Raw genomic sequence first — 17,230 nt, 5'->3', positions numbered from 1 at the left:
AAATTAGCTGACCAGTTTAACCAAGGCCCTGGTATTATGATGTATGACCCAGTACAAGCAAAAGCACTCATTTGGACAAGTGATGCTTAGACAAAAGATTAAAGTGTTGACATTTCAAAGAAACTAGATAAAGACACATGTAAGGGAAAAAGGCCGATCCAGGCACTATCGTCTGTGCAACCATCCGAACAGTATTTTTTCAGTCCGCTGAAAATTTGCATGAGTTTAATACAATACACAGATGTGCATGCATATCCAAGCACACACACACATTTGTACCATTCAATCCAGTTCACTGAGCATACAAAATTCATGTATAAACTTCAACAATATATGTTACTGACAAAAGTCTTGACTTCCAAATGCAGAGAACAGCCAGTAGTCCATGTTAGCAAAGGTAAGAAAACTGTATGTGTTGTCTCCTTCTTGGAAAAAACCATGTTCTCGTGTTCCTGCCGATACTGGAGAGTCCAGGAAGCCATGCACAGTCAGACTGGCCCAACTTCCCGCTTTTGTATTTTCTATTTCAGACCTTAGCAGAAAAGAGTAAGATGACTATTTTACTCAATGCACATTATTCTTGGATTCAGCTTGATGGTAAAAAGTTAAAAAGCAATTTTTGTAAAGCAATGTTCTATGTTTTAGCAATGAGTTCAAGGTCATACATTTAACTTTTCTCCATCATCAAATTTCCAAATTGGCAGCACATAAGAAAGTGGCATGTCTGAACAGACATTTTTTCTTAAACTATTGACGAGAGCCTGAAACGAATTCCTAGTCTGCATTAGTCAGAGCCCATGCCTGCTTTCTAATGTACCATTCAATACCTTAAATATTTCAAGAGCCAGTGCACAGCAAGTGGTGTGAGGAAACCAGACACATGAAGAACACAACAGCGTGGACAGTTCACAGAAGGGTTAGGGTTTGAAAGTGTGGATATGAAACTATCTGCTGATGCCTCTGACCTGTGGTAAGACATAAAGAATTTTATAAACCTTAAGAACTCAGAAATATGGATGATAGCATTTTGACAATTTCATTCACATTTTTTTAATAAATAAAATACAAAATACTTAAATATTTCACGCGTAATGAACAATTCAGTTAAAATGAGAAACCTTCAAAAAGACAATAATTTTATTTTGAACTTTCCTTTAACTACATTTTATATCATTTTCAGCTACTCTGAAAAGCAGCAACATTTGCAAAGTAGTTAATAACAGCTTGTAGGCTAAACCTCTACTGTAGAGCGAAAAAAAAATATGGTTTGACCTGGGAAAGGTGAAGAGCACACATGGGAACCAACTACCCTAGTACTTTCATTTGGCTCGACAAATACCCTTTCCTGGGTGGAACCATTCTTTCTTGCCAGACCTTGGAAGTTTGGCCTCTAACTTGAAGGTTAAGCATAAAGTTAAAGTACTGATTATTAGTGGAAAATAGTCATTTTTATCATAAGTATCATGAGATCAAACACAGATATATGCATGTCCCAATCATGCACAGACACATTTGTAGATACGTCGAGACAAATATCGATTATTCTACATACATGTCCACACCACATGCCATGGCTCCTAACCATTCCCACAGTTCTTCATATGAAACAGATTCCTCCTTTCTCGTGCCATAAGAACTGTTCAGGACAGGAACTTTTACACTGGTAAGCCACTGAACCCGCTTTATTAGAGGAACCTTGATGGCATCGATACCTTTGCTTTCAAAGTATTTAGCCACTGAACTTGGACATATGTTGTCGTCTACAAAGAAAATAAGTTATTTTCAATTATGTTACAATGACAACTAAGAAGAGATCAATCACAGATATACGAATTGCGGGATATTTCATTTTTAGGTATTTGATGTGCATGCAGTGCAAGCAATTTTTGCTATTGACATAAAAGGCCTGATGGGAAGAGAGAAACACAATGAGTTTTCCCACACCAAGCCTGGGTTTACTTTGATTGTGCTTAAATATGTAAATGACATCCGTCATAAAGTAATCAATCATTTCTAAAGACTGATGATAAAATATTTTCTGCAAGATCTTCCTAGTAACACTTATATCTGTTAATAAATCTGAAAGTTTGTCCTGAATGCAGGAGTGATAATAAATGACAAACTTTAAAAACAAAAATTGCAGCAGAAATAAAAAGAAGCAAAGCATGGTTTAATTTAATCTTGTTAAACTGTGTTTTTATCAAGAGGTAAAGAGAACTGTTTGATGGGTGAAGTGCTTCAGAGGTCTTTGTTTACATACCATGAGGAACCCAAGATACAAGGAGATCAAACTTGAGATCTAGTCGATCCTTTAGGCACCAAAGTATCCTATCATAATATTTTCTTCCAGGTGTGAAACAGTCAAGCATCATGTCAATATTTACAACTGGAGAAAAAAACAGTTAAAAAATAATGCAATATTGTATACTTTTGAAAAAGTTCATGTCACTGATGACAGTGTATTTTAATACTGTTTCTAGTCCATTTTAATTGAACTCTAGCCTACTTCATAAAAACACTTTGTGATGATCATCTCTTGCTCTTAAATATGATATTACTGGTATATAACTCATCTTATAAACATTGGTACTTCCACGATTTCCTGAAACCTATCCTTGACTTTTGATCTGCAGAGAGCTCTCTTGCTTAATACCATGTTGCTCAGTCTTCACCTTATTCTTCATTTGTTATTGCTGACTGTAGTAACTGTGATTTGTAAAGTGCGAAAGAGTGGAATATGGTGCTATAAAAGCAAACTAGATTATTTTGAGTAACAGTAATATTTGTTATTAAAGTCAATAACATTTCACATTTGACTTATTGTCAAGAAATAAAGAAAAAAAATGAATGTATATACCATATTTTCCAGGTTTATGCTTTGAAAACTGAGTTTGCTTTCCTTCCAGACCAAGTTCTTCATATGTGTCCTTTGTCAAATTCAAAATCAACTTGCCTATAAAATAAAGACAAGGAATCAAGAAATCACACACACATACACATACACATTTCCACTTACACTTCAGCCTTCTAGTGAAGTGTGTGGATCTTTTACCAAATAAAGTATCCATAAATATATGTTCCAACTACTTTCACTCTTGGTTTCTTATAATAATTGTTTTATTAATTTCCTTTTGGATATTCCTTTTTGCTATGAATGCATATATCATTATGTATAAGCAGACAACCCTTATTGAAAAAATATGACATTATTCCTCACATTCATTATCAACAATGAGTTATTAAGGAGTCTAAAGTCTTAGTAGTTTTAGTTTGTAGTGAAATAAGCAAATAACAAAAATATATCGATCACAAAAACAGCCACTTCTCAGACAGCAGCTGAGACATAGGACTATTGTGCAAAGATTTTCCACCTGTGGGAGTAACAGCCAGGCAGTCATCACTGTCAATTCTTGTTCCATAAGACATTATGTACAATTTTCCTGCACAGAATAATGCCAGATAAAAGATAAATAAGCAAAGCAATCCCCTGATAAAAACAATGTCCGTAGCTTGTTAGACCACAGCATCTGAATCATAATAATATGTCTATACCTTTGGCAGCATCATATGCTTTACAACAGTGGATAATTTTCCTTCTTAGAAGCACCTCTCTACAAATTATTCTTTTGCTGTGTTTAAGAGGTGGATTTCTAATTTATTTTTTCATAGCGCTGATTATGTGACAATAGAAAAGCAAATGGCTGCAAGGTATATGCAATTACAAGCAAACTGTACACAAGCATTAGCAATGATGTAACTGAAAGTTTGTATGATTCAAATGACAATGGCAAACTGAAAATAATGTTGATAATGCAGATTACATTAATACCCTTGGGTGACACAGACACACACATATACAGAAATGGAATTACCAGCTACTGCACTGATTTAACAAATTGCCTCCTGCATGTGACTATAGCGATTAATCAACTTTGATCACAGCATACTATCACAATAGAAGCCAGGATTCTGCAGTTTACACTGTTTTTAAAAAAATAAACATTCCATGCAACAAAACAATGCAAATAGCTGACCTCTCTTCACAAATGCTTCAACAAATTCCTTGTCTAGCAACTGAGAAGCTTGCACTTCCTTCAGTACATAAACCATTTGCTGTTCTTCCAGTCTGGCGATGTCTGTTGGTAATTTCGAGTTGTATGGTAATACAAGGGTAACCTGTGGAACAAAAACAAAATGTAAAAGCAACAATTAAGTCCTCCCGTTTAATTCCCTTGACCTGCGTGGTAATCGCTGGATCCATAAAAAAAAAAAAAGTAGAAGCTCTCAGTGTCAGCCTTTAAATTACTGCTATCTTTCTGCACTTGCATTATCCTGTCTGCTCAGTGGTTAATAGGGAAAAAAAACTGACACCTGATACATTGGCGATCAAGAACATCCCTGTTGACATACATGTAATACAAGTTCGTGCTATGTTCGTATGTACCATTTATCTAAATAGTATGTCAATTTAAAATTGAGCCTTTCCCACAGTTTACCGAGCTCGTCCTCACGAAGGTCGATGCATCGTTGCATGTACAACCTGATACACGCCCATGAAGTTGCCACACTACACAACGTATAAAATCTTTAAAGTTTATAAATAACAACACGCTATTTAGCACGAACTTATAATACCTATACACGTGCGTGTATAGTCAAACAATTCATGCTTGAAGGGATCACCATGCCGTCCACAAGAATCTTTAATAGTCGAGTTTTACGCGAGATTACCTGATGGTTATAAAATTTGCTGTCGATGACTCGTTGATGTGAGCTTTTAGTGTTTGAAAAATTAGAGGTTTCGAAAACAAGTTTGCAGGAAGGTGCAACTTTCGAATTTAGGACGTCCATTTTTGTTGATGAGTACATTTCTGGCTTGTCGCTATGATAGTGTTTAGAAATGTATTCTCTAATTTCTTTCTTATAAATAAACTTTTAAGTATCTTTCAATCTTCTTTGCTCTAATAAAAATACCTCAATAATTAAATAAAATAAAAATAATGTTGAAAACAGAAGACATTATTTGATTACGGCTTCTTATTTAAAGGGATGTAACCACGGGCTTCCATCCATGTGCTCCTGAGTGAGGAGAAGGCGTGGCTGGCTTTCGCCAACGCCTCCCCGCTTGCCAACTTTGCCGGAAGCGGAACACAACATTTACAATGGCAGCGTCCATGAGAAACGTGTATTTCGCTACTTCGCGTTTCGCTCTAAAGTAAATTCATGCTGGTAACGGCTGTGCATTATGAGTGGATATTATCGTCGTGTCATCGCAAGCAGAGCAAGTTGATAATAAATTGTTTAAAGTGTTGATGTTTATTAATCCCTTGAGATTAGACTTGTAAATCAATCTGATCGGTGTTGATGTTCAGTTGTCAATGTCAATGAATGTGACTGGCGTTTCCGGATATTATCCGCTTTTCGAACTCCGCTGCAAAATTCACAGCACATTTGCTGTTCTGCAGAGTTGGATGTGCTGTGGACTTTACAGCAATTCAGCTGCAGGGTTATCCTCACAACAACAACAAATACAAACCCTACGAGCCCTCCAGATTAAGACGATACCTAACTTTGCCACATTTCGATGGTCTTAGAATGAAAAGAATCTCAGTTTTAAAAGGCGGCACAACTTTCGTTTAGAAGGGTTCACACCAAGTTATTTACGAAACGCAAAAGGAGGGTGTATAATAGGATTAGGAGCTGGACATTTTTTTTAAATGGCATATGCCATGGCGTCCATAATCTTGTAAATGCGCGACCAATGTTGTTCCAAAAATGCTTTAGGTTGAAACCAAGCCATTCGAATTGTTCCCACCATTTGTACTGTTAAGCACAGATAGAAACTCTAATCATTCTTTATTTATGCAAGCCAGAAAACAATCCCACATTTAATAAAAAAAATTCTGCTCTACTTTTATCTCTCTCACTTAGGATTCTGCATGAATTTGTGTATGCTTGAATCTGACTTACGCATATGCTCATCATATAGTCATAAATTTTCAATCTTTCCTGTCATCAGTATTTTGTAGTTACTTTAATTGCAGACTGCAGTATTTGTAGAGTACATGATTCATCGAGTTGGAGAGGGAGGTGGGGTAGAGGGATAAAATAGTGCAATGCAAAGGTACAAGAAATATGCAACATTTCATTTTTTTAATTTGATATAAATGCATAAGAAGAATTTCAGGGAGTTCTTTTCATGTGCTTTGACATTAAAACAGTTTATTCTGTCTTTACTTGTTTTGTGCTGTAGTTCTCCTTTTCTCCTTTTTGTAAAAACCTCAGTTTTTGTATGCTTCATAATTAACTCTTCCTAAATATCCCTTTAAAGTAATCATTTCTCCATGATGTAATTTCATTTTCAGATTTTGCGGATTTTGTCCAAAAAAGAAAATCTTAGTTCTTTGGATTTTGAGAAAGTAGAAGATAAAGTTACCTCGCTGGTATGGACACAAGATGTCAGGAAAAAAACCAGGTATAAATTGTCAACAAATATGCTTCTTAAATCTAATGCACAGCTGTGATTTTTCCTTATCTATTTGTCAAGAACAAAAAAATTAAAATAGCAGTTTTTGAGAAAACAGATTGGTGCAAGAAATGGTAATAAATTTTTACCCCCTCCCCCCCGTAGTTTTTTGTTGATATTGACCTACTATGTACAATTGCCTTGAACATATCTAACTTTAAAGTAGATTTAACTGTTAGTAGAATATGTAGGAATAATAAAAGTCCATTGCTTTTGCTGGGGACTGTTGAAAATAAATAACATTTAACTCTTTCTATAGAGTCTGATGTCAGTTGTGTCATTTTATCTGTATTGAATGAGCTAGGCAGTTTTAGAACTACTGGAAGCTAATAAAATCCTGGAAATATCAAAAGTACTACTTTATAAAGCAAAAGAAGACTAATATTGAATAACACGAAAAGGAAACATTACAGAATTGTGACTAAAGATTTTATAACATGATGTGGTGCAGAATATATTTTATAAGAGAACATCTTTGTGATTTATAAGTATTTGTGTTCTTAAACTTTAGCATACACCATTTAGGACTGTGGAGAAAGTGATAGAAAGATTAAAATTTACTCTCTAAATACTTCTATTATTTATGCAGATGCAGTCTAGACACAGATCAGTTTATTTAAATGCATACATATGCTTAAATACAGTGTAACTGAAATTGTATTGGTTATTTAGGATAGGAGATCCACAATACAGAGTTGACTATAAAGCTCTTCTTGATACTGTGGGTATTGAGGAACAGGAAGACATCAGGCAATATCTCACTAAGGTAACACTAAAAACACCAATAATAAAGTGAATAATAAGAAATATTTCATTAACAATAAAACTATTAATTACATTTGTGTCTTTTATCACTTTCTTTTAGAGACAGTCATGCAGTGCAGGAATGAGAGAGGTGTGTGTGTGTGTGTTTATTTACAGATTCATGTTTGTTTGTGAGGGTGTGAGGCTATGTTCAAGCATAACAATTTTTATTTTTAATAGAACTTTATCTTATATTTTATCTTTATCCTATTTAAAAACATTTACAAATTTAAATTTGCTTTAATATTATTTTTCTTTTCATGGCAGGAACAAGATATAGAAGTAGTTCTTTCAGAGAAAAATGCATTGCTCATTGGAGTGAATGTGGATGCATTCAACAAGGTTAGTTCTAACAAAGGATGTAAATCGATTAAGTCCATAATTTTTACACCATGTAAGACCATAATGATTATACATGAAGTATTTCTTTTACATTGCATATATTTCAATTTCTGTTTTTGAGACAAGTATTTTTGTCTGATAAGTATGATTTATTTTGTGTGTGTCTGTGTGTGACATAAATTGGAGGTATGGTGTAAATATAATGTAAGAGCTCAATATCTGTGCATTGTTTCAGCAAGTCCTGCAGACTGTACAAGAGGAAGGAATACATTATGGATACTCTCTACCAGTAAATAACAATGCTGACAAGGTCAAACAGACTGTATTAGTGGAGTACAGGTGAAGAAATATTTCGGTTTTCTTTAATGCACGGTGTATTTTAGTTAAGTTAGTCTCTTGGCCTATAGGGAAGCCTTAAGACTCAAGTAGCTGACAGGGGTGTCCTCTGTAGTCTGTCCTCTAAATGCATCTGGACTGAAGGATTTGGAAGAGACCCTCCTACATGTTTTCAAGCCAACCTTTATGGTGCCTCCTTACACCTTTTCTACTTTCTTCCATCTATGGGTGGGGAGGAGGGGATTTCATGATTGATATGCACTACTCATTTATTTTTTTTAGGTGGATATAATCTTGAATGTCTTTCTTGTCAGAAGACTTTTAGAAAGATGCAATATAAATTATTTACACTTATAGGTGATGCAAAGCAGCAAACAACAAGCACATTGAAAACTAGTTTAATGTGGTACATTCTAACTACAGTAATGATAGAGTAGTGGTTCTTTCCTCAGAGCCTACATATACACTTGAAGCATGTTACATCCAAATATTTCCTCTGAAATTGTTAAAAAAATTGAATGTGGTAAACTTTGAGGTAACATAAATACCTTTTAGATATTGAATAGGAAAGCTACACTTGCTTGGTGTATTGATGTCATTTTTTCCATTAACAGTTCACCAAATATAGCAAAGCCATTTCATGCAGGACATCTCCGTTCCACAATCATTGGCAACTTTGTGGCAAACCTCTATGAGAGTACTGGATATAATGTGCAGAGGATAAACTGGCTCGGTGATTGGGGCACACAATTCGGTAAGCACATGTGTTCTTTGTGATTGGGATGCAGTTTGCACTGTAAAGAAATCTTCACCTTTTAACTTCATTGGCCTTTATTTTGTTTCAAGAGGGCATGAAAGACCTTCTTATTTTGTAAATACCTTTGGCAATAACTCTATTATTGCTGCAGTTCTGTGATGTCTATGGTTAAGATGTATGTGTGAGGGAGAGAGCAACTGTATTCCATCTTCGTAGCCTGGTAATTGGAATCCCAAGCTATACAAGCATTCTGAGTAACTTTGACCCATTTTTCAAAGCAGCAGAATTCTAGATTTTCTAAGAGGCACTATCATGAATACATTTGCTGCATTCTTTCAGGATTTTATTGTTAACATATAACATGATTTATTTATCTGATCAAAGCATAAGCTATCAGTTTATACTGTCTTGTAAGAACAAGTTCTACTTGTTAAATAGGCAGTTTGACTTCTCCATTTCTACAGGACTACTTGCTCTTGGCTTCCAACGCTATGGGAATGAGGAGCTTTTGAAGCTCGATCCTTTGTTACAATTATTCAAGGTAAGTGGAAAGCGTCATTTATATGAGGTGACAAACATAATGGATCAGTTCTGGGGCTATTTAAAGTTACTCATTCTTAACTGTACACATTTTCAAACATGTCACTGTTATGTTTTTTTTTTAATTCTCTTTTTTTAGCTGTTATTTAGCAGTTTGCCACACAGTCACGCATTTGAAAATATGCATATGATTAATAAGGCCTTTTAAAGTATGCTTGCAAAGTTCTGTTGAAATAATAAAGCAGAATTTCAAGAACATGAATAACAAAAATTTAGCTTCTACCATGAGACATTTTGGCTTCATCCCACATTTGTTCTAAGGTTTGATGGGATGCCACAGGCTCTGTAAATTCTGTATTCACCTATGCAACTTAAAAAAAAAAACAGGTTTATGTACAAATTAACAAAGATGTTGAGGATGAGAAAAACAGCCAAACAGCTTCAAAGAGCACTTACAAACATGGTTTGGAGATATTCAGCAAACTTGAAGCAGGTAGTGCATTTCATTCATTTTTCTCTTTTGTTTGTCTCTAATTATGTTGATGTAGAATTTTTTCTCTGAGAGTATAGACAGAACATTCGTTTGCTGTTTATGCTATATTAGACTATGTTATTAAGATGTATTATACATGTTTCAAATAATAGCTGTAAAATTAGAACTTATTTATGTTAAATGATAATAACAGTGAGTTAAACTTTGAATAAATTTGTAGGTGATCAAGAACTGTTAAGGCTATGGAAAATCTTCCGAGACCTGAGTGTCAAGGAGTACAGCAAGATGTATCAGGTATATTATTTTAACATGGAGATTTAAAAAGATAGTAACAAAGCATTGAAAGAGCTGTTTTTATTATCTTATTATTACCTATTACCATTTTTATTACCTAATTGGTTTATAAATATCTGAGTAGTTTGTGAAGCTTTTGTACATTTGGCTTTATAAAACAAGTATTTACAAAAATTCAATAATAATAATAATAAATGCAAAATTTTTAAAGCGCATACTCACTCTCCTAAGGAGCATGCCTAAGAACAAGAACAAGAAATAGCATACGAGAGACAGGAAAATAAACGAATAACACATGAACTAAGAAAGAATAAACAATAGTACTAATGATGAATAAAAACAAGTACAGAAAGTGCAAAGAGGAACCAAATAACAAGAACTAAGAGTATCATAATGAAGACAAGCAGGGAAGGGTACAAGAAAAAAACTAACATGGTTGGAAAGGGTGTAAGGAGTAATGTTCACAGAAGAGGTGCGTATTCAGTGGATAGGTGGCAGATATGGAAAGGGAGAGAGTTTCATTGTTTTGCTGCACAGTAACTAAAAATCCACACTTCATATCCCACCTTCATGTTCATGCTATAAAACTGTTGTCAGAACTGTTAATTCCTGTTCCTGTCATAAACAAGTTTAGTTTATTCCTTGTTACTCCTTGAGGAGCATAGGGCCACAACAATACCTCCCCAGCAGACCCAGTTTTTAGCAGCATCCCTCATGGTTCCGACATCCTTTGCCTTGCTCTCTACTGTTCTTTTCCAAGTCTGCTTTGGTCTCCCAAATCTCCTCTTCCTCTGAGGATTCCAATCAAAAATAAACAAGAGTTGATTAAAATTTCACGTTTGGATTTGTGTCAAGTGCACATAGATAATAATATATCCCTAAAAGCTTTAAATTTAATTTTGTTTTTAGTGTTATTAGTACACTAAATTTGTCCAGCAAGAAACAAATTTAGACATATTTAAAAAAATTATCTTTAATCTTGATATTTTATGATAAAGGTTGTTTTTTTTCAAACTGAATTACAATTCACATGTTTGAATCGTATCAGCGTTTAGGTGTAAGCTTTACGGACACCCATTTTGAATCTGACTACAGTGAAAAAGTAAAGGATGTGTTGACCTTGCTTCGGGAGAAAGACCTTGTACAGTTTGAGTGAGTGTGTTATTTATTTTCTATTTTTATTTGAAAAGTCAGTCATTTATCAAGGCACCATGTTCACTGTTTACAGTTTGTACTTGATGGCTTTCTCTCCTCCTTCAACAAAGATTTTAGAAGTTCGCTGTTTTCTGTTTGTACTAGTTGCATTTGCCATCGTCAAGATCATGATATTCTCTGACTAGTTACTGAAAATGCTCAGATGACAGCTTTGTTAGTGGAACATTATAGACTAATCAGTCATCGTCATTCCAGTAAGTTGCCAGGAAAATGTGAACATGCACTGAGGATGTGCAGGCTCAGGCGCTTGAGCATTAGGAGAAAACTGAAAAGTTTCTATTTGTTCTACACAATTTTGTTGTTATTGCAAGTGGTTAGGAGTGTCATTTATCAGCATTAACCTTCCTAACTGTGGTTCTTGTTTAATTTTCTTTTTAATTTTCTGTCTTGTCCAGCCAGGATGGAGTTGGATTTATGTCTGTGGATGATCAAGGCCAGCACATTAAGGCCACCCTGATGAAAAGCGATGGTTCATCTCTGTACTTATCCAGGTGGAACCATTTGTAAAAATATTATTTAATGAGGATAAAACTAGTTGCAACCAGAACAATGAAGGGGTTCACCATGTCTAGGACATGTAATGTAAAATGTAGACCCCACCCACTTTCTTTCCATTATGCCATTTTCCCTGATATACATCAGTTCTGTTTGGGTAGAGAGAATTTTCAGGTCATTGGCCAAGTGAGCTTGTATCCTTTTTGTGAAGTTCAAGTTTGATTGCTTCCTAACAAAATTTCATGTACTTCCTGTAGGCTAACATCCCAATTTAAGCATGATCGAGAAACTTGTAAAGCTACCACTACTGGTTCATTTTACTATGTAAAACTAGGGCACTAACATGCTGGCAAATTATGCAATAGAAAACCCCATCTTCAGCTGCTATTATTGCTTTATTAAATAACTTTTAAATTGAATGTTTTCTTATAATTTTGTGATGTGTTCTTACAGGGATGTGGCTGCAGCACTGGACAGGCAAAAGAGGTTTAACCCTGACCATGTCCACTATGTTGTAAGTTGTAGCTGAGTTAGGAGAGTTCTTTTCCTTTGATGTTAACAGTTGTAAAAATTGTAGTCAGAGGGTAAACACGTAAATGTGCTTTAGGTTGCTGGAGCAACTTACTTTGCCAAAAAACAGAGCTTTCTATGGTGTCTTTTTTTTTTCTTTTCCAAATGACGCACACAAGACATCAGACACAAGACACCATTCATACATTAAACAATACGAGACCTATTGCAACTTGTTACATCTATCAAGAAATGTTTGCCCCATGTATTATTTTTAAGTCTATCAAAATTCTCCATATTCATCTGAATATCATGGGATAATGAGACTTGATCAGTCGTTTGGACCTGGTGGATGTTACATTATGCAAATTTTAACTTTTTTCATAATACACCATTGCAATAAATTAAAGATACTTTAAGTACTATATCACTAATTTTATCAGTACTGTAGCTATATGCTTAAGAACTGATGCCAGTGCCAGTTTATAAAGTGTAGCATGTGATTTTTAAAACCAGCCAACTGTACTAACATATTTTCAGTATTGCCTTGACTCAAATATGTGTAATAAAAGTCACTGAAATTTTTTGGTAACCTTTGTTGAAATGTTTTGTGTTTTGTTTAGGTTGAAGCTGGCCAACAGTTGCATTTCCGACAGCTTGTGGGCGTTCTGCGTGAGCTAGGTGTACAATGGGCGACCCGGTAACTTTTTCTGTACATGATGGCAGATATATGATATAAAATAAAAAGATATCTAGCATGTTGCAGAGTGTCAGGATGGGCTAATGTAGGAAAGATAGCCAGGACAAGTGTATTATGAAGACAAGATGCAGAGGTTAACTAGAAAAATTGCATATGAACTATGTGTTGATATAAGAAGATAAGAAGACCGATGACAAGAATTTAAAAAAAAAAACTGATATAATAAACTTACAGACTTCTTGTTTTTTTATTTTATATTAAAATTTGTGCATAAAATAGTCTTAAAAGCTCAAGCTGGAACTGTGCGTCAGTTTTAAAAGTTAAATCATGTACCAACCTGATGTGGATTTGATGTTTTTCTCTTTTTCTTAAGACATTAGTGAATGGTTTGTTTTTTGAAAACAGCAGTTATTTTTTTTTTTCAACCATGGGGAATTAGTATCTTGTAATAATCTCTGTCATTTAAAAAAAAAATTATAATCATGTTTGCTAAGCTATGCCTTCACAAATCAGATGGTGTAGTTTATGACTTACTGTAGTATAAGTTCTGCATCTTTAAGTCCATCATAAAGTTTCTTTTATCATTTTGTTCACTGATTGGCTGCAGACCTGTTGAGAATATACATATCAAATTTGGGCGTATTGAAGGGATGAGTTCTCGGCGAGGCAGCGTGGTTTTTCTTCGTGATATCCTTGATGAAGCAAGAGATCGCATTGCAGACTCTATGCATACAAGGAAAAGTGAGTTCTGGTTTGTAACAGTGCATGCTTAATGAGAAGCTTTAAAGCGTAAAATGCTGAGCAAATTTTTAAAAAATCTCATTCTAAGGAAACATATGTTGTTGTTTTTCTTAATACATAACTAACAAAGTTTTGAAATGCTTGAGTTGTTATTGTTTGAACATGCATTGTTGTTCAAGAATTAGCAGTTTTGAAATTCAAAGCTTAAAGTAACGAATATCAAAATGCATTTTACTAAGATGCGTATGCAGTGTGTAATGTATATAGTGGTAATGAACTTTTTAAGTTTCAAATGGCTTCATTCAACAAAATAATTCAGAAGTATGTGTGGGAATTTTCTGTACATTTTTTTAAAAATTACCTCCTGTTCTACTTGCTAATAGCTACAAAAATTGTGAATGAACTGGAAGTGGCTGACAGACTGGCAGTTAGTGCAGTGGTGGTACAGGACCTGAAAGGACAGCGGCTTAGTAATTATAATTTTTCTTGGGATCGTATGCTGAACTTTTCAGCTGATTCTGGCATATTCATTCAGTATGCTCATGCTCGACTCTGTAGGTAAGTTATGCAACTGCTGAGGAAATTCTTTCCTTTTTTGTTTAGCTTATTGTCACTCACTTGAGCTGCATATTACCACATGATTTAAGATGTTTATGCATCTTTGTGCAGCTGAGTTTAGACTAGATGAATGTCATCAATCTCAAGGTACATTGGTATATAAGTTTTGTGCACCAAACATGTTACTATGTCAAGTTAAATTGGTGAGGTTTTTTTTTTCAAGCTTCATCAGTCTTTATTACAATAAACAGATTTCAGTCAGAAAGTCAAACATTCTAGGTTAATAGAAAGAAAACTAAAATAAATGAAGGTATTTCTATATCTCACATTTACACACCTTCCCATCTCCTGCCTCTGTCCCGTAAGAAGTGTATTAGGAGCGTTTAACTGATTGTCTTACAGTATGTTGAGGTCATGCGGCATTCAGAAGACAGCAGATGTTGATGTTACTTGTCTTCACGACGATGTGGCTTTCCAACTGATGCTTATTATAGCTAGGTAAACATATTAATTCCAGTCAAAAGTTATCGGAAGCAGTTTTTAATGTCTTTAAGAATAATATTTCCTCTTGTGCACCATACATGTTTAATCTAGATCATTTCCTGTCTCTGAGTGTGTGAGAGAGTTTGTGTGTGTGCACATGTGTGTATGTGTGAAGAAATTAACGCAGTGATAGGAGAACATGCATCAAATTTATCACATTTGTCTCATTACACTGAAGTATCATTTCTTCTCTGCTTTTGAAACAGGTATCCTGAAGTTGTGCAGGGTTCTCTGACAACTCTAGAGCCATGCAACATTGTACAGTATTTGTTGAGATTATGGTAAATAGCTGTTATTAGTTAATAGTTATCTTATTATCCTGTCACCAAAACAACAACATATGGCCACGGGATTTTTAGTTATTGTGCAGCGAAACACGTTTGTTTTTCTGTCCCTCATATGTACTGTTCATGTTTTGTTCTTGTTCTTAAGCGCAAAGAGCATGCTTCTTAGAAGTGTGAGCATGCGCTTTACAAATTTTGCATTTAGTATTATTATTTGTATGGAGTAGAATACAACAAGAAACTTACGAAGAATGCTTCTAAGGTATACTAAGCTTCAGTTTAAGAAGCTGTATATCACACTTCATGAATAGTTTAATTTTTCCAAGAAAGGTTAGAATTATATTAAATACTTTTTGATGGAAACAGTGATGAAATAGCACCAATTGCCTTAATCTGAACACACGTTCTTTCATTTTGGCTTATACTATATGTTTGAAAATTATAAAGATCGTATATTTCTAATAATATGACATATTGATTTTTTTCAGTCATCTCATTAATGCAGCATATGCAACGCTTCCTGTAAAGGGGGAAGACACAGGTGTGGCTCAGGTGAGTTCTGTTTAACTTTTCTATGTGCTTGAGTGATCTATCAGTGTAATTCCAGAATAAAATCATTATCAAAACTATCTATAAAGTAAGTAGAGAGAAAAGGAAGAAATAAATCTTCCAATAGAAAAAGCTTGAATTGCAGTTCAGTTTAAATTTAAATGCTATTCAGATATTCATACTTTTGAAAATGTTAAATGGGACTAAGATGACTGAGTGTTTTCCATATTCATTTGCTGTTAAAACATTTGAACAAGACTACAGCTTTAGGCATTCCAGGAACTACCACCATTGCCATCTTTTGTTTAGTTCCGTGTAGTGTCAGTTTCTTGATTAATTGCTTAAAGACTAGGTATACAGTTCTTTCAAAGTGTAATATCAGCAATTTTTCTAACATTGTGTTTACAGGCCCGTCTGTTGATGTTTGACTGTGCAAAACAAGTACTGAGCAATGGACTGCAGTTGATTGGTCTGAAACCAGTCACAGAAATGTAACAAATGAGTGTTTCTTTTTCTCAAAGATGAGTAATCATGTCATCATTAATTGATAATTTTTTTCTGAGACCTTGTATACCAAAAATTTATGGAAATCTCAGTTTTTATTCACCTAAATAAAGCAGGTGCCAATGTGTTACTTTGCCTGTCCCACTTTCACATAATTTCTAGTCCAAATCACTGAAATATAATGTATATTTCTTAGACAAAAACATGTAGTGTGACCACCATCTTGTAAGATTATGGTAATGATGCTAGAAATCAGGTATATATGTGATATGAATGCTTATGGCACTAAACTGGTGATGACCAGAAGTGAACGTTTAACAGAAATGTGTACTTCGTCATCTTATTATCTTTTTTAGTCATTGGCTGAGGGTAAATAAAATCAGAACCAGTGAATGTGTTTGCTCTTTGTGTGTTTGTGCATGTTTTGACATTGTGTTATAAAACACAAAAGTTTATTATGCATTGACTGCCTGGCTTGCTCAGAAGAAGCAGCTAAATGATTAACTTGATACTTGAAGCAGACTGGCTGACTTGAGTATGCACATCTTTCATATAATAATAAAACAAATTCCAACAGTGAAGCAAGCTTTTTCTCTATGCTCTCTTAAAGGTTCCTGATTACAAAATGTCTTTTCTTTGGTCCTTCCCGTATAATCTACAACAATTATAATTGAATTTGTAGAGCCCACTTTGTTGTGGGATGGAACTCAGTATGCTGCACACAAAAGACTATAAATGAACAAATATCTAAGTAAATAATCTATTTGGGGAGGTATGTCACAGTCTATGTAAACTCAATTAAAATGTTATTGTTGACTTCAAAAAAAAAAAATAATGCGACAGTTTGAAATTTTGTAATCATGAATTAGGTCAATCCACAAATGAAATTTCTTGGGATTGTGCACAGTGAATTCATGATTTACCATGACATGGGAAGAAGACTTAAAAATATCCGTAATATTCCTCAAGAAGTAATTAAGAAATCTGGAATGCTGATTTAAAGAAAAAAAAAAAAAAAAAGACTGACAAGGAGGAATAA

The 17,230-nt window shown here is 34.4% G+C and overlaps 2 protein-coding genes across 2 annotated transcripts; one reads left to right on the top strand and one right to left on the bottom strand.

The window, feature by feature from the left end:
* Positions 1-208: 208 nt before the first annotated feature.
* Positions 209-5,231, bottom strand: LOC112553449 (ribonuclease P protein subunit p40-like). Its single transcript, XM_025220669.1, has 8 exons — positions 4,732-5,231; positions 4,035-4,176; positions 3,372-3,440; positions 2,858-2,953; positions 2,261-2,386; positions 1,553-1,760; positions 828-965; positions 209-532 (listed from the first exon to the last, which is right to left on the bottom strand). The coding sequence occupies exons 1-8, from the start codon at positions 4,867-4,869 to the stop codon at positions 337-339; spliced, it is 1,113 nt and encodes a 370-aa protein (XP_025076454.1). The 5' UTR covers positions 4,870-5,231; the 3' UTR covers positions 209-336.
* LOC112577440 (probable arginine--tRNA ligase, mitochondrial) lies at positions 4,885-16,584 on the top strand. Its single transcript, XM_025260512.1, has 20 exons — positions 4,885-4,892; positions 5,089-5,215; positions 6,366-6,475; positions 7,199-7,292; positions 7,598-7,672; positions 7,908-8,011; positions 8,623-8,762; positions 9,230-9,306; positions 9,693-9,798; positions 10,019-10,092; positions 11,141-11,244; positions 11,703-11,798; positions 12,256-12,316; positions 12,936-13,012; positions 13,620-13,753; positions 14,137-14,311; positions 14,714-14,809; positions 15,061-15,135; positions 15,627-15,690; positions 16,096-16,584. Exons 1-20 carry the CDS (start codon positions 4,885-4,887, stop codon positions 16,180-16,182), a joined length of 1,884 nt encoding a protein of 627 aa, XP_025116297.1. The 3' UTR covers positions 16,183-16,584.
* Positions 16,585-17,230: the final 646 nt, after the last annotated feature.

This window comes from Pomacea canaliculata, linkage group LG12, assembly GCF_003073045.1.
Source record: "Pomacea canaliculata isolate SZHN2017 linkage group LG12, ASM307304v1, whole genome shotgun sequence".
Classification (NCBI taxonomy): Eukaryota; Metazoa; Mollusca; class Gastropoda; order Architaenioglossa; family Ampullariidae; genus Pomacea; species Pomacea canaliculata.
Note: the sequence above shows the minus strand (reverse complement) of the source record. Positions and strands in the feature narration are given on the sequence as shown.